The sequence below is a fragment of the Molothrus aeneus genome, chromosome 9, assembly GCF_037042795.1.
Source record: "Molothrus aeneus isolate 106 chromosome 9, BPBGC_Maene_1.0, whole genome shotgun sequence".
In the NCBI taxonomy this organism is placed as follows: Eukaryota; Metazoa; Chordata; class Aves; order Passeriformes; family Icteridae; genus Molothrus; species Molothrus aeneus.
Window position 1 is genome coordinate 1,433,818 of NC_089654.1, and position 24,662 is coordinate 1,458,479.

General features: G+C 53.7%; 2 protein-coding genes and 1 long non-coding RNA gene across 5 annotated transcripts in view; 1 reads left to right on the forward strand and 2 right to left on the reverse strand.

Annotated features, from left to right (window-relative positions):
* Nucleotides 1-2,128: 2,128 nt before the first annotated feature.
* LOC136560185 (uncharacterized) lies at nucleotides 2,129-3,579 on the reverse strand. The gene is made up of 2 exons (XR_010784091.1): nucleotides 3,318-3,579; nucleotides 2,129-2,547 (listed from the first exon to the last, which is right to left on the reverse strand). It is a non-coding gene; the product is annotated as an uncharacterized lncRNA (long non-coding RNA).
* A 1,991-nt stretch (nucleotides 3,580-5,570) lies between these two features.
* Nucleotides 5,571-15,570, forward strand: SLC35D1 (solute carrier family 35 member D1). Of its 2 annotated transcripts, XM_066555891.1 has the most exons (12): nucleotides 5,571-5,785; nucleotides 6,249-6,282; nucleotides 6,360-6,446; nucleotides 7,085-7,152; nucleotides 8,217-8,288; nucleotides 8,867-8,935; nucleotides 9,195-9,297; nucleotides 9,782-9,874; nucleotides 11,982-12,049; nucleotides 12,396-12,474; nucleotides 12,642-12,724; nucleotides 13,404-15,570. In XM_066555891.1, the coding sequence occupies exons 1-12, from the start codon at nucleotides 5,571-5,573 to the stop codon at nucleotides 13,510-13,512; spliced, it is 1,080 nt and encodes a 359-aa protein (XP_066411988.1). In that variant the 3' UTR covers nucleotides 13,513-15,570. The 2 variants fall into 2 exon arrangements, with proteins under 2 accessions (XP_066411988.1, XP_066411989.1); XM_066555892.1 differs by lacking the exon at nucleotides 11,982-12,049 and having other exon boundaries at nucleotides 5,620-5,785.
* A 321-nt stretch (nucleotides 15,571-15,891) lies between these two features.
* MIER1 (MIER1 transcriptional regulator) overlaps nucleotides 15,892-24,662 on the reverse strand; it is a 38,542-nt gene continuing 29,771 nt past the window's right edge. For both annotated transcript variants that reach the window (XM_066555868.1, XM_066555867.1), the window contains exons 10-13: nucleotides 23,531-23,625; nucleotides 22,127-22,254; nucleotides 20,160-20,296; nucleotides 15,892-18,846 (exon numbers count right to left, since the gene is read on the reverse strand). In XM_066555868.1, coding sequence (XP_066411965.1) covers nucleotides 18,521-18,846; nucleotides 20,160-20,296; nucleotides 22,127-22,254; nucleotides 23,531-23,625 — 686 coding nt within the window. In that variant the 3' untranslated portion in view covers nucleotides 15,892-18,520. The remainder of the gene's footprint in view (nucleotides 18,847-20,159; nucleotides 20,297-22,126; nucleotides 22,255-23,530; nucleotides 23,626-24,662) is intronic.

The window sequence follows — 24,662 nt, forward strand, 5'->3', positions numbered from 1 at the left end:
AGCTGGGCAAAGCAGGGAATGCTTACCTTGGCAGTGCTCAGGACGTGTGGAACCACCGGGAGCTGCAGCAGCCGCGCAGGGCACACAGAGCAGCCGAGTTTCCCTCCCGCTCTGAGTCAGTCCTTGGGAAAACCCAGCGTCCCCTCGAGGGAAAGGGGCACCTGGGCGTCCTGGCGGCATTTTGGGCTCAGCCTGGTGGAGCTGAGTCGTTCTGGTCTCCTCGGGAGCGCGGCAGAGTCCTGGGTGCTCTCAGGGAAAGAACTTCTGCCGATCCCAGAGGCGTGCAATGAAAAGCCCGTAAGGAACGGGGGTGTTCTCAGCAGCACTGAGAGCCACCCCTCGGTGCCACCCTCTGCCACCCCCTCGGTGCTCGTGCTGTCCCCAGCGCCGGGGATGCTCCGGGGATGCTCCGGGGCTCTGCAGCCCCGGCTCCCTCCGCCGCTCCCGCAGCCCGGCTCGGCAGAGCCCGGCGCTTCCTTCCCTCGCCTCTTCAAGAGTTAAACCTCAAAAACAGCGTTAACCTCATTAGACACTGCAACCACAGGAAACCCCGCACTGCTCCCGCCTCTGCCTCGGGGAGGAAATGTCGGGGAACAGAATTCACCCCCCGGGCAAGGCAGAGCCTCCCGCTGCCAGCGAGCCCCGGCTGCTCCGGGCTTTGCCTGATCCAGGGGGATTTTTTGTGGAAGGGAGAGCTGGCACCTCGCTGGGTGGTGCGGTTATGTAATGCATATAATGTAGATAATGTGTATAATGTATATAACGTACATAATGTATGTAATGTATGTAATGTATGTAATGTAGATAATGTAGATAATGTATGTAATGTGTGCCGTGTGGCGGCAGGAGCGGCTGGGTGTGGGTGGTTGCACACACCCCGAGCAGGACCGGGGGGTTCAGTTTTGTTTTAGTGGGAATCTCACCTTTGGGATGTCCTGGAGTGCCCAATGCCCGGGGCACACAGCTGGGGCTGCCCGGCCAGCGTGCACATCTGGAGCCAGCTCGTCTCGTGTGGGGGAGGACAAGCACATCTGGAGCCAGGGCGGCACATCTGGAGCCAGGGCAGCACATCTGGAGCTGCACAGTGCGAGGGGATGTGGAGTTCTCCCGGGACAGGTGAGAGCTGCGGGTTCCTGCATTTCCCAGCCCCATCTCCCGCTGCCCTCGGACCGACTGCGTCCTTATCTCCTCCTGAGCACCGGGGCTGCAGCTCAGATCTCCCCGGGCAGCGGGGCCGGGCTCACACCCGGCTCTTCCCGCAGATTCCTCCTTCCCCTGCTCAGGAATCTCAGCTGCTGCCGCCTTCCCCTGAGGCAGCTCCACCGCCCCGACTTTCCAAGCCCCTCGTGTCGGGAGCTCTCTGTGCTTTGCTCGGGTGTTCCTCAGGGCCTGATGGAAACTGAGGCAGGGTCAGGCTGGGTTTAGGGAGAAACTCCTCCCTGTGAGGCTGGGGAGGCCCAGAGCAGCTGTGGCTGCCCCTGGATCCTGCAGGGTCCAGGGCCAGGCTGGACAGGGCTGGAGCAACCTGGGACAAAGGGGAACAAGGTGAGGTTTGTGCTCCTCAAACCATTCCAGGAGTGTGATCCTCTGTCCAGAGGTGGAAATGAAATGCACCTTTCAGCATTCAGGTGCCCTGCAGAGGGCCCCTCCCGAGGCTGGCACGGCCCCACAGCCCCTCCAGCACAGCCGGGACGGTGCTTTGGGACGGTGCTTTGGTGCCTTGGGACGGTGCTTTGGTGCCTTGGGACGGTGCTTTGGTGTTTTGGTGCCTTGGTGCTTTGGGACGGTGCTTTGGTGCCTTGGGACGGTGCTTTGGTGTTTTGGTGCCTTGGTGCTTTGGGACGGTGCTTTGGTGCCTTGGGACGGTGCTTTGGTGCTTTGGTGCCTTGGTGCTTTGGGACGGTGCTTTGGGATCCCAGCCTGGCCCGGGGCCGGGCTCAGCCCCCCCAGCAGCCCCCAGGTTTTGGGGGCCCCGCTCCCCGGGGCTTTGCTGGGCTTTCCCCGCGCCGCCGATGGCATCAGCCCGGCACAGCCCCTGTCACTGTCACTGTCACTGTCACCGCTGCTGCCACCACCCCCTGCCCTGGCCCGCAGCCCCCGCGGGGTCGGCAGGGAGATGCAAACATCATTAATGGATCGATGGAACATTTATCATCCTTGGTGCGCTCGGGCAGAGCAAGGAAAGGTCGGGACGGACGCGGCTCTGCTGCCCAGAGCGGAGCCCTTGTGTCACCCCCGGGCCGGGGGACACAGGTGGGGCACAGGCTCGGACCCTTCTCGCCCTGCTGGCAGCTGAGAGGGGACACTCGGATATTTGATCTTAAAGCTGCCGCGGTGGCAGCTGAGCCGGGGCTGAGGACACTGTCCCCCCGGGGGCTCCCCTGTCCCCCCGGGGGCTCCCCTGTCCCTCCGGTGGGGGTTCCGGGGACAGGGACACGCCAGAGGGACAGGAATGGGCGCTGCTGGCACGGCGCTCCGGGCAGGATCGGGTTCCTCTCCGTGCTGGAGCAGTCGCTGTTCCCTTCCCAGGTCCAAGCCCCGGGCTCGCTGCAGGAACAAGGAAGGTGATGCCAACGTCAAAGCTGTGATTTTTGGCTGGGGTAAAAGGGCACCCGAGATATGAGGAGGTTGCTCCCGGACTTTAAAGTCCGTTTGTCCTTCCTGTGAGCCGTGCCAGGGAACAGCCCCTGCTCCTTGCCGGGAAAAGCAAAGCTGGGGCAGGGTTGGCTTTTCCCCGCCGGGGGAGAGCGCCAGGCCAGCCCAGCGTGCCGGGGCGAGCAGAGCTGTGCCCCGGGGCCACCGTGCCCCGCTTCCCTGCCGAGCCTGCAGGCCCTGGCTGTGCCCAGGCAGGTCCTGGCAGCGGGAAAATGGGGAATAACCCTTCCCAAAAGGGGCTGTAAACACCGCCCTGGCCACGGGCAGTGAATGTCCCGCTGCTGCCTTCCCTCCTCATCCCAAACCAGCCCTGGAGGGGTTTAAAAGCCACATGGGATAGGGGCGGCCTTAGCAGTGCTGGAACGGTTGGGCTGGATGGGCTTTGAGGGCTTTTCCAACCTGAACGATCCAAGGATTGATGGAATTGCTGCCATTTCCAGGCTGAGCTGATCCCTCATCCCCGTGCCCGCCCCATTCCCCCCACGCCACCGGAGCAGCTCTCCCGAGGCTGCAGCTTTGTCCCTCCACCCGTGTCCTGTCCCCCCGGGGGCTCCGGGACGCTGTGGGGACGGAGCTGTGCCCAGGGGGGATCGGGCTGGGGTTCCCGCGGTGTCACCGAGGCGTGCGTGTCACCCCTGTCCCCCAGCCCTCAATCTGCTCACTGCGTCCCGCAGGGCGGGGGCGTTTTCGCGCTCCAAGCCGCCTTGTTTTGGGATTTTTCCACTTGGCAGAGCATAGCCCGGAGGGGAAGATTTAATCTCTGAAAGGGAAGGGCCGCTGCCAAAATCCTGCGTGCGGGGTCAGCCGAGGGCAGCAGCCGGCAGGGAGCAGGGCCCCGGGGCCGCCGTGCCAGGGACAGCGGTGCCAGCCCAGCTCTGACCCGCGGCTCTGCCCTGTCCCCTGCCCGCGTTTGGTGTCCCCTTGTCCCTGCAGAGTCCCCGGCAGTGCCACCCCGTGTGTGACCTCACCCACCCCCCCTCCTCCTGCTCATGGCCCCCACGCCAGGCCCGGGGGGTTCCCCTCACCGATGCTGCCCGCCCCAAACCCCCGGGCGATGCCCCCCTTGCTGCGCCCCCGCACCAGCCCCGTGCCACCCCATCAATGCTCCCAAATCAGCCCCATCCCACCCCATCAATGCCCCTGCACCAGCCCCGTCCCACCCCATCAATGCCCCCAAACCAGCCCCGTCCCACCCCATCAATGCCCCTGCACCAGCCCCGTGCCACCCCAACAATGCCCCCCAAACCAGCCCCGTCCCACCCCATCAATGCCCCTGCACCAGCCCCGTCCCACTCCATCAATGCTCCCAAATCAGCCCCGTCCCACCCCATCAATGCCCCTGCACCAGCCCCGTCCCACCCCATCAATGCCCCCAAACCAAACCCTGTCCCACCCCATCAATGCCCCCAAACCAGCCCCGTCCCACCCCATCAATGCCCCTGCACCAGCCCCGTGCCACCCCAACAATGCCCCCCAAACCAGCCCCGTCCCACCCCATCAATGCCCCTGCACCAGCCCCGTCCCACTCCATCAATGCTCCCAAATCAGCCCCGTCCCACCCCATCAATGCCCCTGCACCAGCCCCGTGCCACCCCAACAATGCCCCCCAAACCAGCCCCGTCCCACCCCATCAATGCCCCTGCACCAGCCCCGTCCCACTCCATCAATGCTCCCAAATCAGCCCCGTCCCACCCCATCAATGCCCCTGCACCAGCCCCGTCCCACCCCATCAATGCCCCCAAACCAAACCCTGTCCCACCCCATCAATGCCCCCAAACCAGCCCCGTGCCACCCCATCAATGCCCCCCAAACCAGCCCTGTGCCACCCCATCAATGCCCCCAAACCAAACCCTGTCCCACCCCATCAATGCCCCTGCACCAGCCCCGTCCCACCCCATCAATGCCCCCAAATGAGCCCCGTCCCACCCCATCGATGCCCCTGCACCAGCCCCGTGCCACCCCATCAATGCCCCCGCACCAGCCCCCGAGCCCTGCCCACCCCTCCCCGCAGTGACCCCAGGCATTTCCCGTGCCATGCCTTCCCCTGGCAGAATCCCCCTGCCCCAACCCCTCCGTTCTATCCCAGCCCCCATCACATCCCCCCCATCGATGCCCCTATCCCTGCCCCTATGCCACCATCCCACCCCATCGCTGTTCCCCATCCCAGCCCCCTGTGCGATGTCCCCCATCCCCCTGTGTGATGTTCCCCACCCCTGTCCCCTAATCCCTGTGCAATGTCCCCATCGCTGTGCCCCCCCTGTACCACGTCCCTATCCCTGTCGCCCGTGCCATGTCCCCATCCCTGTCCCCATCCCTGTCTTCCCACCAGGCCGTGTCCCCATCCCTGTCCCATTCCCTATACCGTGTCTCCATCCCTATCCGCACCCCTGTCCCCTATGCCATGTCCCCCATCCCTGTCCCCCCTCGTGCCATGTCCCCATCCCTGTGCCATGTCCCCATCCCTGTCCCTATCCCTATCCCCATCCCTGTGCCATGTCCCCATCCCTATCCCTGTCCCCACCTCCCCATCCCTATCCCCATCCTTATCCCTATCCCTATCTCCCCATCCCTGTCCCCATCCCTGTCCCTATCCCCATCTCCCCATCCCTGTCCCCATCCCTGTGCCATGTCCCCATCCCTATCTCCCCATCCCTATCCCCATCCTTATCTCCCCATCCCTATCTCCCCATCCCTATCTCCCCATCCCTATCTCCCCATCCCTGTCCCCATCCCTGTCCCCATCCCTATCTCCCCATCCCTGTCCCCGTCCCTGTCCCCATCCCTGTCCCCGTCCCTGTCCCCCCTGTCCCATCTCCCCGTCCCCCGTGTCCCAGGCCCCTCCCCGCTCCCTCCCCGCTCTGTCCCGGTCCCTCCCCGCGGCTGCGCGCTCCCGCCGCTCCCGCCCCGCCCCAGCCATGTCGGTGCCGCGCAGACGCCCCGGGGCCGCGGCCGGGGGGGGGCCCGAGGGGGCGGCCGAGGGGGGAGCCCCCGCCGGAGCCCCCGCGCCCGGCGATGCGGAGCGGGGCATGGCGGCCCCGCCGCTCTGCCTGCGCCTGCTGGCCGCCGCCTTCTACGGCCTCAGCTCCTTCCTCATCGTCGTCGTCAACAAGAGCGTCCTCACCTCCTACGGGTACGGCCGCGCCGCCGGGACCCCCCCCCCCCCCCCCTCCCCGGGATCGGGAATTCCCTCCCCGATCGGGACCACCCACCCTGGGATCGGGATAGCGCCCCGGGATCGGGACCCCCCCACCCCCACCCTGGGATCGGGAATCCCGCCGGGATCGGGACCCCCCCACCCTGGGATTGAGGTACCTCCCTGGGATCGGAATAACCCCCCCGGGATCGGCGTGGGCACCCCCCGTGGGATGGGGACCGGGACCCCGCCATTCACTCCGGTCCCTGCGCTCGGGTCCCCCCCTGTGTCACCCCCCCTGCCCCGGGTCTTTCCCAGCCCTTACCCCCTTTCCCCGCTTTGGGGCTGCCGCCCCCCACCCCGTCCTGTCCTCTCCCCGACCCCGGCTGTCCCCATGCGGTGTCCCCATGGCCGTGGGGCCATGTGCGGGGCCCCCCTGATCCGTGCTCTCCTCCCGCAGGTTCCCGTCCTCGCTGTGCGTGGGGCTGGGCCAGGTGAGTGGGACCCCGCGGTGTCCCCGCACGCCGTGTTGGGGCTTTGGGGGCCGTGGGTGACCCCTGCTCTCTTGCAGATGGTGGCCACGGTGGCCGTGCTCTGGGCGGGGAAGGCGCTGCGGGTGGTCAAGTTCCCTGACCTGGACAGACACATCCCCCGGCGGGTGAGACCCCTCCCCAGCACCCCAATCCCCTTCCCAAGCACCCAAATCCCCTCCCCGGGCTCCTTTCCCCAGCCCCGGGGTCCCTGTCCCACCAGGGGCTCTTTGGGATGCCCGTGCCCGTTCCGGGGATCCTGGAGCTCCGGGACACGTGTGTGAGTGTGAGTGTGTGTTTGTGTGTGTTTGTGTGTGAGTGTGTGTGTGAGTGTTTGTGTGTGTGAGTGTGAGAGTGTGTGAGTGTGTGTGTTTGTGTGTGAGTGTGTGTGTGAGTGTGTTTGTGTGTGTGAGTATGTGTTTGTGTGAGTGTGTGTGTTTGAGTGTGAGTGTGTGTTTGTGTGAGTGTGTGTTTGTGTGAGTGTGTGTGTGAGTGTTTGTGAGAGTGTGAGTGTGTGTGAGTGTGAGTGTGTGTGTGTGTGAGTGTGAGTGTGTGTGTGTGTGTGTGTTTGAGTGTGTGAGTTTGTGTTTGTGTTTGTGTGTTTGTGTGAGTGTGTGTTAGTGTGAGTGTTTGTGTGTGTGAGTGTGAGTGTGAGTGTGAAGGTTTCCATGGCGGGTGGGAATAATTCCATTCTATTTTTATCTCCCGAGGCTGCTCGGGGAGCTCCCGGCTCGCTCCCACAGCCTTTTTTCCCTCTCCTTTCCAGACATTTCCTCTACCTCTCCTGTACTTCGGGAACCAGATCACAGGACTGTTCAGCACAAAGAAACTGAAGTAGGGATGGGTTTCCTGCCCGGGGAGGGTTTTGCTGTTCCTCGGGGCTTTCCGGGGTTGCCAGGGAGCCCTGCGGGCCCCGGGGCTGTGGGCGATGGGGCAGGAGGAGCCGCTCGGGGCCCTGCTCTTCCCTTCCTCCCTTCCTTCCCTGCCCACGCCGGGATGTGCCACGTGCGTGTTCCCAAATGCTCCCCGCGGGCAGGGAGGGACACGGGGCTGGCCCTTAACCACGGGGTGAGGTCTGGGGGTGTCCCTGGGGTCCCCCATCCCCGCAGGCTCCGTTCTAGGGGGTGTGGGAGCAGTGCCATTCCCATAAGGGAATTCCCTCCTAAGGGCAGGGGCAGGCCAATCCCATATCCCTGCTCCCATCCCATATCCCTATTCTGCTCCCATTTCCCTGCTCCCATCCCATATCCCTATTCTGCTCCCATATCCCTGGTCCCATGCCTGTCCCTATTCTGATCCCATGGCCCTGCTCCGATCCCATGGCCCTGCTCCCATCCCATATCCCTGCTCCGATCCCATACCCCTGTTCTGATCCCATAGCCCTTCTCCGATCCCGTATCCCTGCTCCCATCCCATATCCCTGCTCCAATCCCATATCCCTGCTCCCATCCCGTATCCCTGCTCCGATCCCATATCCTTTCTCCAATCCCATATCCTTTCTCAAATCCCATATCCTTTCTCCAATCCCATACCCCTATTCTGATCCCATATCCCTGCTCTGATCCCATACCCCTGCTCTGATCCCATATCCTTTCTCAAATCCCATACCCCTGCTCTGATCCCATACCCCTATTCTGATCCCATATCCCTGCTCCCATCCCATATCCCTGCTCCCATCCCATATCCTTTCTCCAATTCCATACCCCTGCTCTGGTCCCATATCCCTGCTCTGATCCCATACCCCTATTCTGATCCCATATCCTTTCTCCAATCTCATACCCCTGTTCTGATCCCATATCCTTTCTCCAATCCCATATCCCTGCTCTGATCCCATACCCCTGCCCCATTTGGGGCTCGGGGAAGGGGTCACAGCCTCTCAGTGCTGCCCTTCCCCGCAGCCTGCCCATGTTCACGGTGCTGCGGAGGTTTTCCATCCTGTTCACGATGTTTGCCGAGGGATTCCTGCTCAAGTGAGTGCTGCCAGCCCCGGGGCTGGGTTTGGGGCCGGGCTCGGGAGGTTCGGGGCTGCCGGGCCGGGTTTGGGGCCGGGAGGGGACGGGAGGAGGGGGCGGGTTTGGAGCTGCCGGATCCATCCCATCCCATCCCATCCCATCCCATCCCATCCCATCCCATCCCATCCCATCCCATCCCATCCCATCCCATCCCAGGGGAGCTGGCAGAGAGGGATGTGCTGCTCCCCTTTGGGAGGTGCGGGGTGCTGTGCCAGCCCCAGCTCCTGCAGGGATCCCAAAGCCCTCTGGATCCCAAAGCTCTGGCTGGAGCTGCTCCGTGCCCGGCTGAGCCCCTCCTGCCCTGCCCCAGGCAGAGCTGCAGCTCCTCCAGGCTCAGTTCTTTATCTTCTAAAACAATCACAGAGATAATTGTCTAAAGTGTCTTTGCTCCTGCAGGGGTTGGTTGGGTTGGGCTTGGTTTGGGCTTGGTTTGGGGTTTTCCCCCTTTCCTCAGGAAGAAAAGCTGCTCCCTGCTCCGGGTGCTGCCAAGGACTGAGCAGCGGCTGATGCCGTGTCCTGCTGCCTCTGTTTTCCAGGAAGAAGTTTTCCTGGAGCATTCAGATGACAGTATTTGCCATGATCTTTGGTGCATTTGTGGCTGCCAGGTGAGCTGTCCCCATTCCCATATCCATTGGCAGTGGAGTTCCCTGGAGTGTCCCAAGAACAGAGGGATTCCACACTGACTTTCCCCCTGCCAGACGTGCTCTCCAGTAGGAAGGAATGTTTTCCTGACCCAAATCCCACCCCCTCCTCCCATGATGAGCTTTTCCTGCCAACTTGCTGGCTCCACAGAAGGTGGAAGGGACCTTCGAGGCGCTGTCCCTGCACAGCCAGAGCTTTAATTCCTGATTTTCCTCCTCCCAGTGCTGACTTGGCATTCGACATGGAGGGATACATTTTTATCCTCATCAACGACGCCTTAACAGCTGCAAACGGTGCCTACGTGAAACAGAAGCTGGATTCCAAGGTGGGATGAGCTCTGGCTTCCTCTGGGATGTTGGGATTTTTGTTTCTGTGAGGGCAGAGGGGGAGGCACAGCCATCCCATTCCCAAAATCTGTCCAGAGCTGGAGAGGGGCTGGGGACGAGGGACAGGACACAGGGAGTGGCTGGCAGCTGAAAGAAGGTAGATTGAGATATTGGGATATTGGGAAGGAATTCCTGGCTGGGCTGGAATTCCCAGAGCAGCTGTGGCTGCCCCTGCATCCCTGGCAGTGCCCAAGGCCAGGCTGGAGCAGCCTGGGATGGTGGAAGGTCCCTGCCCATGGGACTGGATGAGCTTTAAGCTCCCTCCCAACCCAAACCAGCCTGGAATTCCATGAGATACGAGAATTCCCACCCTCCAGCTCCTCTGTCTGGAGGAATCCCACCGGGATTCAGCTCCAGGCCCAGTGGCAGTGTGAGCAGGAGTTTCTGTTCCCACTCCAGCCCCTGGGTGTTTCCCATTTCCAGGAGCTGGGGAAGTATGGTCTGCTCTACTACAATGCACTGTTCATGATCCTGCCCACCCTGGCCATTGCCTACATCACTGGAGATGCACAGAAGGTAGGACAGCCACCCCAAAATCCACCCCAAAATCCATCCCAAAGTCCTTGGGCTCTGTGGCACACTGTCACATGGGGGAGCTGGGGAAGGGGGTGCCCCAAAACACCCCAGCAGAAGGGAGCCACAACTTCTACGTTGGACTTGAACCCACAGAGTTGCTCCATTCAGGCATTTTTGTAATGCCTGAGGAATGGGGAAGTGGAGAGCAAGGAGAAGACACAAATATTATTTAAAGAAGCTGAGTAATTTTAGAATCAATGAGTTTCTTCAAACTTTTTTTTTCCTGTCCTTCTCCTCTCGCTGGGGCAGTTTTGTGGAGTTACTGTGTGGGTTTGCTTTGCTTGTGGTGCCTGGAGATGATAATAATATTAATAATACTAATAAATAAAACAATAATAGTAATAACAATAGCAATAATGATAGCAATAATAATAATGATAGTAATAATAATTTACCTATGGTTCTATATACATGCAATTATTATTTATTATTACTATGATTATAATTATTTACCTGTGGTCCTGTATACATTAAATTATTAATTATTACTAATATTACATTATTATTATTATTATTATTATTATTATTATTATTATTATTATTATTATTATTATTATTATTATTATTATTATTAGCTTGTGTTGTTGTACTCATTGATGTGCAGCTGGCTCTCCTGAGCAACAAATTCCTTTTTCCTGCCTGTTTTTTTGGAGATCTCCTCCATGTGCAGGGAATTCAGATAAATTCTCTCCCCCAAAGGCTGGGGGTGTTGCCCACCCTGGGGGTGGCCCTGCCACCCCCTCTGTCCCCCAGCCTGGTGGCTTTGTCCTCGTTAGGAGCTTAAAGCCCAGGGATAATGAGCTGGGCTTAGCAGGGATGGCAGGAGGGGTGAAGGTGGCTCAGCCCCGCCCTCCAGAGCAGCTCCCAGGGCTGGATTTGGGATAAAAGTGCTCATTTAGGAGCAGGAGCTGGGCCTGGGCAGGAAAACGTGGCTGTGAGCAGCCTCTGTTCAGCCCAGAGAGAGAAATGGCTTTTTTTAAATTTGCTTTTCCCCTGAATGAACTCCTTTCTGGGCTGCACAAAGATGTGCTGTGTGCCGGGGCTGCTGCCAGGAAACTCCAGCTCCAGGAACCCCCTGGGAAGGGCTGGGAGGGGGGGCTGGGGGCCTCTCCTGTGCCTCTGGCTCTGGGAATTCCTGTGGTTGCTCTGGAGGCAGCCCAGGTAACACATCCTGCTCTGTGCAGGATTCCTGGGAAAAGGGGATGCAGGAGCTGCAGGAGGGGCCCCCAGGGCTGGAATTGGGTGTCCCTGGGGAAGGGCATTCCCAGGTGCCTGGCAGGAGCCCTGGCTGCTCTGGCATTCCCTGCCCAGCTTGGGGGGTTTGAGGGAGCAGCTCTTGCCCTGTGGCTGAGGCTGCCTGGTCCCTCTGGGGCAGGTGCGATTCCACCTGGATTTTGGCTCTTTCCAAGGGTGGAGGCTCCCCCACTTCCCTGGGCAAGCTTTGCCCCTCTCCCAGTGCTGCAGACATCCAGAGGGACCCCCCTGTGTGTCCCTGTGTGCCTGGGGTGCTGTCCCTGGGCACCTTGGGCAGAGCCTGGCCCCTGGGTGAGAGCCCTGAGTGTCCTCAGGGATGCTCCAGTCCCTGCAGGACCTTGCTGGCCCCTCTGGACTCTCTGTGGCACTGGACCCAGCCCTCCAGGTGCTCCCCAAACCCCAGGAGCCCAGGGAAAAGCCCTTCCCTGAAATCCAGGCTGCCTCGAGCCACCCTCAGCAGCATCTCCAGGTCACAGCTCCCTTGGGATGAGAGTTGTGGTTTGCAGGGAGTGAAAGCCAAAATGATCCAATTCTGGAGAGCAGCCAGCTGGGAGATGCCTCTCCTGAGCCCTCTGGCTTGTCACACTCATCCCCTGCCTTTTCCAGGAGGAATGAGCTGGGTGCTGAGGCTGGAGGTGCTGCCGGGGGGGATCCCCAGCTTTGGGATGTCATTCCAGGCTTGGGGTGGGGTTGGTTTTTCCTGCTGTGAGGTGCCAGCTGATGCTGGGGGGTTGTTCCTTGTCCTGCTGGGAATGGTGTGATTGCCAGGGCTCTGAAGGTGCTGTTCCTGCAGGCAGTGGAGTACCAGGGCTGGGCAGACACCTTCTTCCTCGTGCAGTTCACGCTGTCCTGTGTCATGGGGTAAGCACTGGGCTGGGAGCAGGGAAGGCACCTCCATCCCAGAAAAGGGGGATTCTGGTGCCCTGGTGTTGTTAAAAACCATCACAAATCCTCGGTCCTGCTAGGGAGACCATGCCTGAGAGCTCTGGTGGGTGGGGATTATCTCCCACCCTCCTCCAGTGCAGGTTTAGCTGAAAAAGGGGGGAAAAAAGGATGGGAATGGACCCTGGAATCCTGGAATGCTTTGGGTTGGGAGCCACCTTAGGCTCCCCTCATTCCCTGAAGGGCAGGGACCCCTTCCCAGGCCAGGGTGGGGGGATGAGGTGGTTCCCAAGGGGCTGTCCCTGATGGTGGCTCTTTTCCACAGGTTTATTTTGATGTATTCCACGGTTCTTTGCACTCAGTACAACTCTGCTCTTACAACTACAATAGTTGGCTGCATCAAGGTGAGTGGCATTCCCTGCTCCCCAAAAAGCACTCCCCTCACTTATCCCTTGGGAATTGCATTAACTCCTCATGTTCCCCCCCCTGCATTCCCTTTTCCATAAATTCCCTTTTCCATACAATTCCCGTGTCTCAGGCTGTTTGTTCCTCCCATCTTGTTCCTTTGCAGAATATTTTAATAACCTATATTGGGATGTTTTTTGGAGGAGATTATATTTTTACATGGATGAACTTCATTGGTCTAAATATCAGGTAAGAGCAGAGGTTCATTTATGACTTGCAGCTGAAAACTGGGGTGAAACTGAAACGATTTGACAGATTTAATGGATTTCCCCCCCCAAAAAAATCCCATGGATTTGGGTTTTTGTACTTGGCCTTCTTGTGCTTGTGCTTGGGTTTTGTGCCTTGTGCTTAGGTTTTGTGGGATGTTCCCAAACTTGGTTTGTTTTAAAGCCAGGAGAACCCACAGGGGTATTTTAGCAGGAAAATGAAGCATTCCCTGAGTTACCAAGCAGAGTCATGGAATTAAGGCAGCAAAAGAAGAATTTTGGGGATTATTTCGTTTTCATTATTATTTTGGGGGGATTATTTCAATTTCAAGAATTTGGGGATTATTTCTTATTATTTCTTATTCTTCTTACTATTATTTGGGGATTAATCTTATTTATTCTTATCATTGGAAAAGTCTCCTTTCTGGGCTGTGTTGTGGGAGTCTCTCCTGTCCTTTGGGGGCGGAACAGCTCTGGAATGAAGCAAAGCCGCTGGGTTTGGGAGGAGAGCTGGGAATTCTGCTGGAGCAGATCCTGGTGCCGCGGCTCTGCCTTTCCCTGGGGGGGGTGTTTGAGAGTTGGGAGTTTCCAGGAGCTGGGAGTTTCCAGGAGCTGGGAGTTTCCTGGAGCTGCTCCCCACGCGCTGCCCGAATCTCTTGCAGTATTGCTGGGAGCCTGGTGTACTCCTACATCACCTTCACGGAGGAGCAGCTGAGCAAGGAGCCGGATGCTGGCAGCAAGCTGGACCTGCGGGGCAAGAGCTCGGTGTGAGCGGGGCGGGGCTGCACGGGAGCCGAGCTCAGCGCTCCTGCCCGCCCGATGCGGGCAGCGAGCCCGGGGGTGCTCTTGATTAGCACGGCTGAGATTGCTGCCTTCCTTCACAAACCCTCGGGAACACCCACCCAGCCTGCGCGGGGAAGGAGGAGCCTAATTAAGCCTGATTAACGGGAGGAATTAACGGGTTTCTAATCAAGGCAGGGCTGGCAGTGGAGATGGGCACGGGCAGGGTAGGGCAGGGCTGGCAGCTCTGCCCCGGGGTGTGCCAGGGTGTTCCTGGCTGGATCTGCTCCCTGGGGTGCCTGGATCTGCTGATCCCAGGGGGTGGGAGGCTGGGGCTGGCTCTGGGCCCAGCCTGTTCCCTCTGGAACACGGCAATGCCCTGGGAGCTGCTCCTGGGCTGGGCCAAGACCTCCTGGATGAAGTTCACTGCTCTCTGGACTGAAGTTTTAAGCTGTTTTCTGTTGATTTTCTGTTGGTTTGGTCCATTAACCCACTTTCCAAGCTGGGTTTGCCCTCCTGGCTCTCTCAGAGCCCTGCATCCACCTCAGTCTTTCGGAGGCTGGGTGACATTCCCAGCAGGAAGGGCTTTCCTGCCCTGCTGAGCTCTGCAGCCTCCCTTGGAGCAGCCTGGGGTTGGGAAAGCTGCTGCCTTACTGGGAAGGTGCCAGGGAGGAGCTGCTGGGAGCACGGGAGAGCCAAGGTTGTCCCACCTGGCACAGCACATCAGGGAATCTGCAGCTCCCACCCCTGGAAGAGGCACAAGGACTTAAATCTTCTTTTTTTGGCAAGTACAGGGGGCCCCATAATTCTTGTTTTCCATGGAATGAATCACCCTGGGTTTGTGACCCACTAGAAGAATGGGAATTGTAGAACACTGGGCAGTGTTCAGTGATTTTTAAAGGTTGTCTTACCCAGCACCTCTTTCCAGGTCTCCTTGGATTGTCTTTTGGTTTTAAAAGAATTGTTTTTAAGCTTGGTTAAAAAGCTTTTAGTAAAATAATGTATTGAGAGATTTTTGTACCCTAACAGCTTCTCTAGACACTGACAGTGGGGGTTTTTTAGGAGCTATTTGTCTAAACTGGAACTGCTGTTGGGCAAAGCTGCATTTGTTGGAGTTTACTGGAAGGTTTTGGATGGGAAGGAGATTTTCTGTGAGGGTGCAGCTCCAGCCTGGTGTGCTGGGGAAGGTGTGGAGCGAGTCAGCTGCTGCCTGCTCCAACATCCCGCTCCTGGAGCAATTCCAGAGCCGCAATTCCCCTTTTTTTGTGGGATTTTGTGGTCACTGCAGGGCAGTTGGGATGTCCTGGAGCAGCCCCTCAGCACATTCCCCCTCTGAGCACAGCAAAAAACAAATCCCTGATTATTTTGTCTCCCAAAATTCCATTAAACCTTGGCTTTGTCAGGGGGAGAGAGGGTCACAAACCCTTCCTGGTGTGCACAAACCCCTCAGTCCCAGCCCAGATGGGGTTGCTGGTCCCAGTACTGGTTCTGTACTGGTTGTTCTGGTTCTGTACTGGTTCTGTACTGGTTGTTCTGGTTCTGTACTGGTCCTGTCCTGGTTCCCAGTGCCCAAGTGCTGCTGGGGCTCCTGCCCCCAGCTCCTGTCCCTTGCTGCAGCATTCCCAATTCCCAAACCCCAATTCCCAAATCCCTTTTTTCTCCCCCGCGTGCTCCGACTGCGCCGTGCTGAGCTCACAGCCAGCAGGGTGATTCTGCCAGAGGGGTTTTTATGATTTTCTGTTTGTTTTTGAATCTACTGGCTAGATTTGCAGTCCTAACAGAGAAGGGTTTTTAAAGCTTTTTTTGTCCATGCTGGGATCCTGCTGGATCCTGAACACTGGGAAAGCCAAGAATTCCTCTAACAGTATTTTCTATGCTATTAATTGACTAAAAAACAAATGTTTTCTATAGAGAATCTATTTACAAAATGAGCATTTTAGTGATGAAAACCTGAATGTATGGCAGGCTGTGGATGTGAGGAATGAGAGCAGAAAGGATTTATGTGCCTCTGTATTTTTGTATTTGCTTCCAATAAACCAATGAACCAAAGGTGCTGCTGCCTCACCCCTCTCTTCCCTGGCTGGAGGGGATGGGAATGCTGGGGTGGATAAATCAGGGATTTAGGGGGCTCCTCACAGCCCCCAGTCCCTGCAGGGTGAGGGAGGGATTCCAGCTTTGAATATTCCTTGAGAAGGGATTTGGGAAACATTATGGGGAATGAAGGGAACAGCTGGGAGCTGATGCAGAAAAATGGGTTTTGTTTCCATGGGTTTCAGTGCAGAGTAACAGAGTCACTGCTCTCCCATCCTCTGAGAGGGAATATTCCACCCCTCTGGAGCAAGGAAAGTCAGGAATTTTGGATGCAGACAGTAAGTTTAAAAATATTTTAATAAGCTTTTCCAGAATTGCAGACAGGGAAGGGGAATTACCGACAGTGCAAAATACTGTGTGGAAAAAATGTATCCAACTCATCTGTGGGGTTTGTGTGTGTGTGTGGGGGGAATTTATAGCACATTGAACCCTTTGGGAAGCCCAAGGATTTCCTGTTGGACTGGATTCCCAGCTGTACAGAAGGCTTGGAAAATGAAAGCAAAGTTAGCAGATTTCCAGGATTTTCAATAGCTTTAGTAGTGCAATGACTTATCGAGTTACAGTGGCTGCAGTTTGAAACATGAACAAAGTATTGTATAAAACACCAGCATAAACAAAAGGTAAATTAGAATTAAATATTCTTAAAGTCTAGCTGAGCATTACATAGTGGATTATGGAATGTCAGGTCTCTTCTACGTATCACAAAAAAAAAAATAAGGAAAGATAAAAAACAAAGCAACACTCCTGAAAATATACACAGTGCTGGATTTCACACACGAGCCTGAGACAATTCATTTGGAAACTCCTATGGATTTTTGGGAAGTATTTCCAACTTGCAACCGAAAACAAAGAGCATCAAACTAAAACTGAAAATAGGATTCTGCTTGTGTGGAACCGTCCTTGAGGGGAGAGTTAACAGCAACCTCTGCCTCAGGCATTAATCACTGCATTCCTTAATTAACACAGGCCTTAATTAATGAACCTCACCCAGAGGCTCTCCAGGAGCAGGGCTGGCAGGCAGAGCTGATCATTCCCCAAGGTTCTGCATCCACAGCCCATCCTCATCCCGAGGCTTGGCTCATTCCTCATCACAAAGTCCAAGGGAAGTTCAGTGGAAAAGAAACCAAATCAGCCCAAGCCCTCAGCACTGGGGTTTGGGTTGAAACATCCATTTCAAACCATTCAGTTCAACTGGAACCATAAAGAGCATAATAACCCTGCAGAGAAAATAACCAGTGAAGGATGAACAGCACACCTGTGGGGAGGAGGAGGAGGAGGACATGGGGTCAGCAAGGGTACAATTGAACAATTTTATCCCAGATTTGAACAGAGCAGAAATGGAGCTGGGCTGAAGAAAACAACCAAACAAAACCAAAGTGAACTGGGATTTCAAACGTTCCTGATTGCTGGATGTAAATCCTACACCCACAACTTTTCAGTGGTGCTGCTGGCAGGGTGAGCACCACCCACCCTACTGCCATTTATTCATGAGGAATTTTTGGTTCTCACACTGGAATGAGTTCTCCCCAGCTCAATGTGAAATTCCTGCTCTCCCTTGTCCAGGTGAGCGTGTCCCTGTGCACCAACACAGAATGCCAGGGTTTCCTAGGCTGGAAAAGACCTTTGAGATCATCAGGGCTCCTGCTCAGGAATTCCAGCTGCATTTCCAGGCAGCCCAGGCTCACTGCAGCCCTGCTGTGCTCCCTGCAGCCTGGCAGGGCACAGGCTGGGAGCAAACCAGGGGATGATGGAGCAGCTGAACCTGCAGAAGGTTCAGTAAACTCGAGAATTTGGCTGCTGGGAGATTTCTCCGAGTTCCAAACAAAGGGAGAAAGAAAGCAAGGAAATGTGTGCAATGCAAGCAGCATGCTTAAGAAAAACTGAAACACCATTATCTGCCATAAAACAAGAAAAAAAACACGTTTCCAAAATCAAATGCCTCCTAACCATTCTTATGTTAATTATTTACCAGTTTCTGGGAAGAAAATTAACACGTTGGTGTTTAATTTTTAACTCCATTGGTTTGGTTTGGTTTGGTTTGATTTGGTTTGATTTGGTTTGGGGTTTTTTTTTTGTTGGTTTTTTTTTTAGAAAAGACTTCAGCAAAATAAAAGGAAGCTGACATTAGACTCAGGGTATCAACTCTCTCATAAAAGTTTACCAACTGTACAAGGTAAGAAAATTATACAAGCTTTTGTTTTAAGAAAGGACAGTTCAGTCAAGACATAAGTACTGTAAAAATCTTTCAAAGGCTACAAAGAAATCTGGAAAAATACAGAATGTATTTCTTTAGCCCAGATAAAGAATATGGAAAGACATCATTGATGTCAACAATTTTACATAGACAAACCTGACCTGGTTTATTTATTTACCTTTTAAAACTTCTATATATAAAAATAGTTGTGCTCATAACTTTCAGGATTCATGAGGGTTCCTTAATGATGGGATGACATTTTCCTCTCTCCAGCAGGAGTAGAAGTCTCTGTGTCTGCTCTGTCTTGGCTTTTCCTGTTTTAGTTTAACTTCCTGCAAAGCCCCAAATGCTTTGTTCACTTGTACACTGATTAAATGCTGTTTAATACATTAAATGCTGTATTAACACATTCTTTAATGTATTAGACTGGGAATATTTTTGCAGCAACTCACTGCTTTGTTCCTTAAATATTTAAGAGCCTTTTATCCCAGAACTGCAGCTGCCAGCTCTGAGAAATTCAATATTCTCCTGCTGCTTTTCAGCACTGAAGAAAACCAAATCATCGGATCTTTAGAGCCGACTAGAAGGTCTCAGGAAACAAAACAAAAAAATCTCAGATTGTTTATGGAACTGGACTTTGGAAGGTAACCCATCAACCCTGAAAATTTTAGACACCCAGAATTTACTCCAAGGAATAAAATCAGCTCCCAGCACTCAGTCATCCAAAGTTTCCAGCTCCTCCAGCTTCCCGTGGGAGTTGGTTTCCTGGAAGAACTCTGAAGCACCCGGGCTCTCCTTCCCATTGCTGTTAATTCTTCTTCTTTTCAGAGGTCTCTCGCTCTTTTCCTCCAGCTCAGGCTCGTTCCTCGAGGCTGAGTGAGCCAGTTTGGGGTCACTGGGGAGGTTTTCGGGTTCAAAGCCGTTTGTGTCCAGCTCTGGGTGAGGGGTTTTCTTCCCACTGCAGGGTCCATTGACGTGCAGCCCCTCCAGCTTCGCCTCCTCCTTCCCCGGCACCTCCCCTGGGCCGTTGGCAGAGACACCTGGGTGGGAGAGAAACCCCTTCAGCAAGGCTCAGCAGCACACAGCTGCCTGGGCTGCCTCAGGAAAGCACAGGTTGAACTCAAATTCATCAAAAATCCAGTGGTTTTCTCCTTCTCCTCACTGTGTGACTGATGTGCATACAAAAGGGAAGTGATTCAAAGGAACAGAGAATGTCCTGGAATCCCAGGACCCCACGTGGGCTCTCCTCACCTAGGCTGGCTCAGGAAAACAGAGTTTGAACTCAAAATTCATTAAAAATCCAGTGGTTTTCTCCTTGTCCTCACTGTGTGACTGATGTGCATACAAAAGGCACAAGGAGTTTATGGAAATGATTCAAAGGAACAGAGAATGTCCTGGAATCCCAGGATGCAGGGGCTGCAGGTAGGCTCTGCTCACCTGGGCACTCTTCCAGGAGATTTCCAGGCTCTGAGTGAGTCCCCAGCTCCTCCCTCAGCCCAGCTCTCCTCCCTGGCTCCTGTCCCATTCCCAGCCCCCTTCCCAGCCCTCAGAACAGCTCCTGGAGCTCCCCAGGGCCCAGCTCAGGACTCCCCACAGCACTGGAGTTCCACCTCTGCACGGCACAGGGCACACAGGAACTCACAAACCCCAGTTCACAGGAAATACCAGGGGGGATTTATCTCCTAGACAAGGCCCCTGCCCAAATGCAGACATGGAGGGGTCTTTAAAAACCAGTTTGAACTTGAAATGGGCTGCTTGTCTCTGGGAGTGCTCACCTGGAGAAGAGGAGGCTTTGGGAGAGCTCAGAGCCATTTCCTGGGCCTAAAGGGGCTCCAGGAGAGTGACTTGGGACAAGGCATGGAGGGACAGGACACAGGGAATGGCCAGGGACAGATGGGACATGGGGAGAGAGGAACAGGAGCAGCCCGGGAGGGTGGGGAGGGGCTGGGATGGAACTGCCAGAGAAGCTGGGGCTGCTCCATGCCTGCAGTGCCCGAGGCTGGCTCGGGGCACCCGGGATGGTGGCAGGAGTGCCTGGCAGGGCAGGGATGGGCTCTGCAGGGCCAGAGCAGCCCAGGATGGTGGCAGGAGTGCCTGGCAGGACAGGGATGGGCTCTGCAGGCCCAGAGCAGCCCAGGATGGCAGGGCAGGAGTGCCTGGCAGGACAGGGATGGGCCCTGCAGGGCCAGAGCAGCCCGGGATGGTGGCAGGAGTGCCTGGCAGGGCAGGGATGGGCTCTGCAGGGCCAGAGCAGCCCGGGATGGTGGCAGGAGTCCCTGGCAGGGCAGGGATGGGCCCTGCAGGGCCAGAGCAGCCCGGGATGGCTGCGCCGGGGGCAGCCGGGCCCTCTCACCGTTGGGGGCGCTGCCGGAGGCGCTCTCGTCCCTCTCGGACTGGCTGGTGCTGCTGTTGGAGGCGGTGGGCGGCGGCGACGGGGCCCGGCTGGAGGCGGCGCTCTCGCTCTCGTCCAGGAGGCGGTCCATGTAATCCCTGCGGGACAGACAGACAGACAGACACACAGATTACATGGACAGGATCCATGTAATCCCTGCGGGACAGACAGACAGACAGACACACAGATTACATGGACAGGATCCATGTAATCCCTGCGGGACAGACAGACAGACAGACACACAGATTACATGGACAGGATCCATGTAATCCCTGCGGGACAGACAGACAGACAGACACACAGATTACATGGACAGGATCCATGTAATCCCTGCGGGACAGACAGACAGACAGACACACAGCTGGGACAGGATCCATGGAATCCCTGCGGGACAGACAGACAGACAGACACACAGCTGGGACAGGATCTATGGAACCCCTGCAGGACAGACAGACAGACAGACACACAGACACCCACCCAGCTGGGACAGGCTGGAGATGCTCCTGCACACCCTGCAGCTGTGGAAAGGTTTTCCAGTGGCAGAGGACAGGGATGGATGGGATTTTGGGAAGGAATTGCTCCCTGGGATGGGATTCCCAGAGCAGCTGGGGCTGCCCCTGATCCCTGGCAGTGCCCCCTGTCCCCCATCCCTGCCCACTGCATGGGCTTTGAGCTCCCTCCCAACCCAAACCATTCCATGATTCCAAATCTTTTAAGTGCTTCCAAGGTGATCCCTCCAGGCACTAAACCATTCCAGTAAAAATAAATCCCATTTGTGCACAAAACCCCCAAAGGGGTCAAGCTAAAAGCAAGTGAAAAACTCAAGACATTCCCAACTGTGCCATTTATTCCAGAGCTCCAGTTCAGGGCAGGATGAAGATGGAAACCAAGGGAGCTGGTGGATGAAACCCTTGGATGTGGTGGGAGGGCTGGAATAACTCCAGAAACTTCTCCTGACACGTAATTATCCTGGAATTCTACCCTGAATTCCCTGAATTTATCTGCAAAATCATTCAAGAACAGACAAGTCCAGTCCCTAATGACCCTGCTGCTGCACCCAACAGCAGGAAGAGACTCAAAAATGTCTCATTTGGGGAAAAATGGAAAATAGGGGAAAATGCGGGGAAATGGAAAAGAGAGGAAAAATGGAAAATAGGGGGAAAATGGAAAACAGGGGGAAATGGAAAATAAGGGGGAAATGGAAAATAGGGGGGAAAAACCCACCAAGAGATGGAAGGAAAGGGGGAGCCAGGCAGTCCCTGCCGGGTAAAAACTCTCTGTAACACCCACAAAGTCCCTGATGGCAACTCTGGGTGTCCCAGAGCCCTGAAATGTTTGGAGGAACAATAATATTCCAAAGAAGGATCAAGAGAGGAGCCAGGAAGAAATGAGGAATGAAAATAATAGTAAAAAAGCTTGGCAGGAGGCAGTGGAAAGAGTGGGAGAGGCAGATCAGAGCTTTGGAATGAAGGGCAGCAGAACAAGCTGGGAGCTCTGCTCATACATTCCCTCTTTCCTCAGCAAGGATGGGAATGGGAAAGGAGCTTCCCAAAATCCCCTGGGATTTGGTGTTGTGCTGGCCAGAATGATGGACAAACAATGCACCACAAATTCCACCTGGAACTTGGGATTCATGCTTTTGTAGGACATCTATTTAATTAAAACAAGCATTTTAAAAAAACCCTATTAAGATTTCAAAAGTAAACCAACCAAATCCTAACAGAAGTCAAACTCAAATTGCTCCTCACTGCAAAGTGCTGGCCTTACCCCAAATAAATGCACTTTACACATTATTTATACACACTTAGGACATTTGGTTTACACTTTGGCTGTTTTGCTGCTGCAAATTAGGCTCCGAACCCCTGAATTTTCAGCTGAGAGGACTCAAAGACTGAACCCCAAAAATGATGAAATCAGGCACATCTTACGTGACCCCAGGGTGCAGGTTGTATTTCTTCTTCCCAAAGCGGGTCTGCTGAGCGAAGAAATCGTAACGTTCCGACTTCTTCCACATGTAATAAAAGGCCACACACTCCCCCACCGAGCGGGTCCGCACCTGCCAGCACACACAGGCAGCCTGGGTCACGTTTGGGTCAAAAATATCCAGCATTTCTAGCAAAAAGTGTCAAATTCCAACTCTAGGGGAAGGGAGGAAGGAAAAGGAGGAAGGAAGGAAGGAAGGAAGGAAGGAAGGAAGGAAGGAAGGAAGGAAGGAAGGAAGGAAGGAAGGAAGGAAGGAAGGAAAGAAAGAGAGAGAGAGAGAGAAAGAAAGAAAGAAAGAAAGAAAGAAAGAAAGAAAGAAAGAAAGAAAGAAAGAAAGAAAGAAAGAAAGAAAGAAAGAAAGAGAGAAAGAGAGAAAGAGAGAAAGAGAAAAAAAAGAAAAAGAAAGAAAAAAGAGAGAAAGAGAGAAAGAGAAAGAAAGAAAGAAGAAGAAAGAAAGAAAGAAAGAAAGAAAGAAAGAAAGAAAGAAAGAAAGAAAGAAAGAAAGAAAGAAAGAAAGAGAGAAAGAAAAAAGAGAGAAAGAGAGAGAGAAAGAGAGAGAAAGAAAGAAAAAGAAAGAAAAAAGAGAGAAAGAGAGAGAGAGAGAAAGAAAGAAAGAAAGAAAGAAAGAAAGAAAGAAAGAAAGAAAGAAAAAGAGAAAGAAAAAAGAGAGAAAGAGAGAGAGAAAGAAAGAAAAAGAAAGAAAAAAGAGAGAAAGAGAGAGAGAGAGAGAGAGAAAGAAAGAAAGAAAGTAAGAAAGAAAGAAAGAAAGAAAGAAAGAAAGAAAGAAAGAAAGAAAGAAAAGAAAAAAGAAAGAAAGAGAAAGAAAGAGAGAAAGAGAGAGAAAGAAAGAGAGAACGAAAGAACGAACCAAGGAAAGAACGAAAGAACGAAAGAACGAAAGAACGAAAGAAAGAAAGAAAGAAAGAAAGAAAGAAAGAAAGAAAGAAAGAAAGAAAGAAAGAGAAAGAATTCCAAGGGTGGGCAGGGTCAGGTTCCAGGGAAGCAGCTCTTCCCACAGGATTTTTGCAATATTTCCGCACTTCCACTACAAATTCTGGGCTTTGAGAAACCAATTTGGATGTAAATATTGGGAAAATATTGAGGAGGAAAAGATTCCTGCCTGGATCCATCCCTGGAAGGGTCCAAAGCCAGGTTGGAGCAAGCTGGGATAGTGGAAGTGTCTCTGCCCATGGGATCTTTAAGGTCCCTTCCAACACAAACCATTCCAGGATTCTGTGATTCAACAGCAAAAATGAAATAATTTTGTCCATTTCTTTATGAAGGACAAAATTGATTCATAATTAATTTGTTTTAAAATGTAAAAATTGAGAATTGCACTTCAAATTTACCTTATTTGCCTGAATCACATGGAAATCCTTGCCATAGACTTTCAGCCCTTGCTCAAAGTTCCTGCATTCTTCTTCTGTCCAAACAGATAATTCTTCTACAGGAAAATCAAAAATAACAAGCAATAAAGAAAATAATTAATTGAAAAAGCCACTAAAAGGCAACTGAAGTGACAGAAAAGATCTGGGTCCTTTCTCCAGCTGCTGATTCCACAGGAACCAGCCCAGGAATTTCACTTTTGAGCTGGTTTGGAGGGAGTCTATAATAAAATCTGGTCTGGCCTCATTGATCCTTCAGGTCAGAGTGAATCAAATGGGTTTATTGGATTCACTGGACCCGTGCTGCCCTGTGATGTGCCCAGGAGAGGTCTGGAAGCTGAGCTGCACAGTCTGAGTGCCTGAGTGTGCACAGGCAGGGCTCAGGGCTCCCCTGCACCCTCAGGACCAGGCCTTCCACGGCTGTTCTGTAAAATCAAGCTTTATTTCACCCTCCAGGGAGAATTATTTCATTGGATGCATAAAGTAAAGCTGTTTTGCTCCTTTATTTAGGATTCTTTCATTTTACGTATCAGGATTTTTAATGTTATTTTTGTAAAATCAAAGGTTAATTTGCTCCTTTATTTAGGATTATTTCATTTTATGTATCAGGGTTTTAATGCTACACTCTGTCAAATAAAAATATTAATTTTCTCCTTTATTTAGAATTAACTCATTTTATGTAGCAGGGTTTGTAATGTTATACTTTGTAAAATCAAAGGTTTATTTGCTCCTTTGTTTAGAATTAACTCATTTTACATATCAGGGTTTTTAACCTTATACTTTGTAAAATCAAAGGTTTATTTGCCCCTTTATTTAGGATTATTTCATTTTATGTATTAGGGTTTTAAGTGCTACACTCTGTCAAATAAAAAAAAATTTCTCCTTTATTTAAAATGAATTCATTTTATGTATCAGGGTTTTAATGCTACACTCTGTAAAATAAAAAAATAATTTTGTCCTTTATTTAGAATTAACTCATTTTATGTAGCAGGGTTTGTAATGTTGTACTGTGCAAAATCAAAGGTTTATTTTCTCCTTTATTTAGAACGAATTCATTTTATGTAGCAGGATTTGTAATGTTATTTTTGTAAAATCA

What these genes read in the sequence shown, in the direction of transcription:
- SLC35D1 (XM_066555891.1), top strand. Translation starts at nt 5,571, where the DNA reads ATGTCGGTGCCGCGCAGACGCCCCGGGGCCGCGGCCGGGGGGGGGCCC. An exon ending in GGTGCATTTGTGGCTGCCAG is followed by an intron (nt 8,936 to 9,194) that starts GTGAGCTGTCCC and finishes TCCTCCTCCCAG; the next exon opens with TGCTGACTTGGCATTCGACA. An exon ending in AACAGAAGCTGGATTCCAAG is followed by an intron (nt 9,298 to 9,781) that starts GTGGGATGAGCT and finishes TCCCATTTCCAG; the next exon opens with GAGCTGGGGAAGTATGGTCT.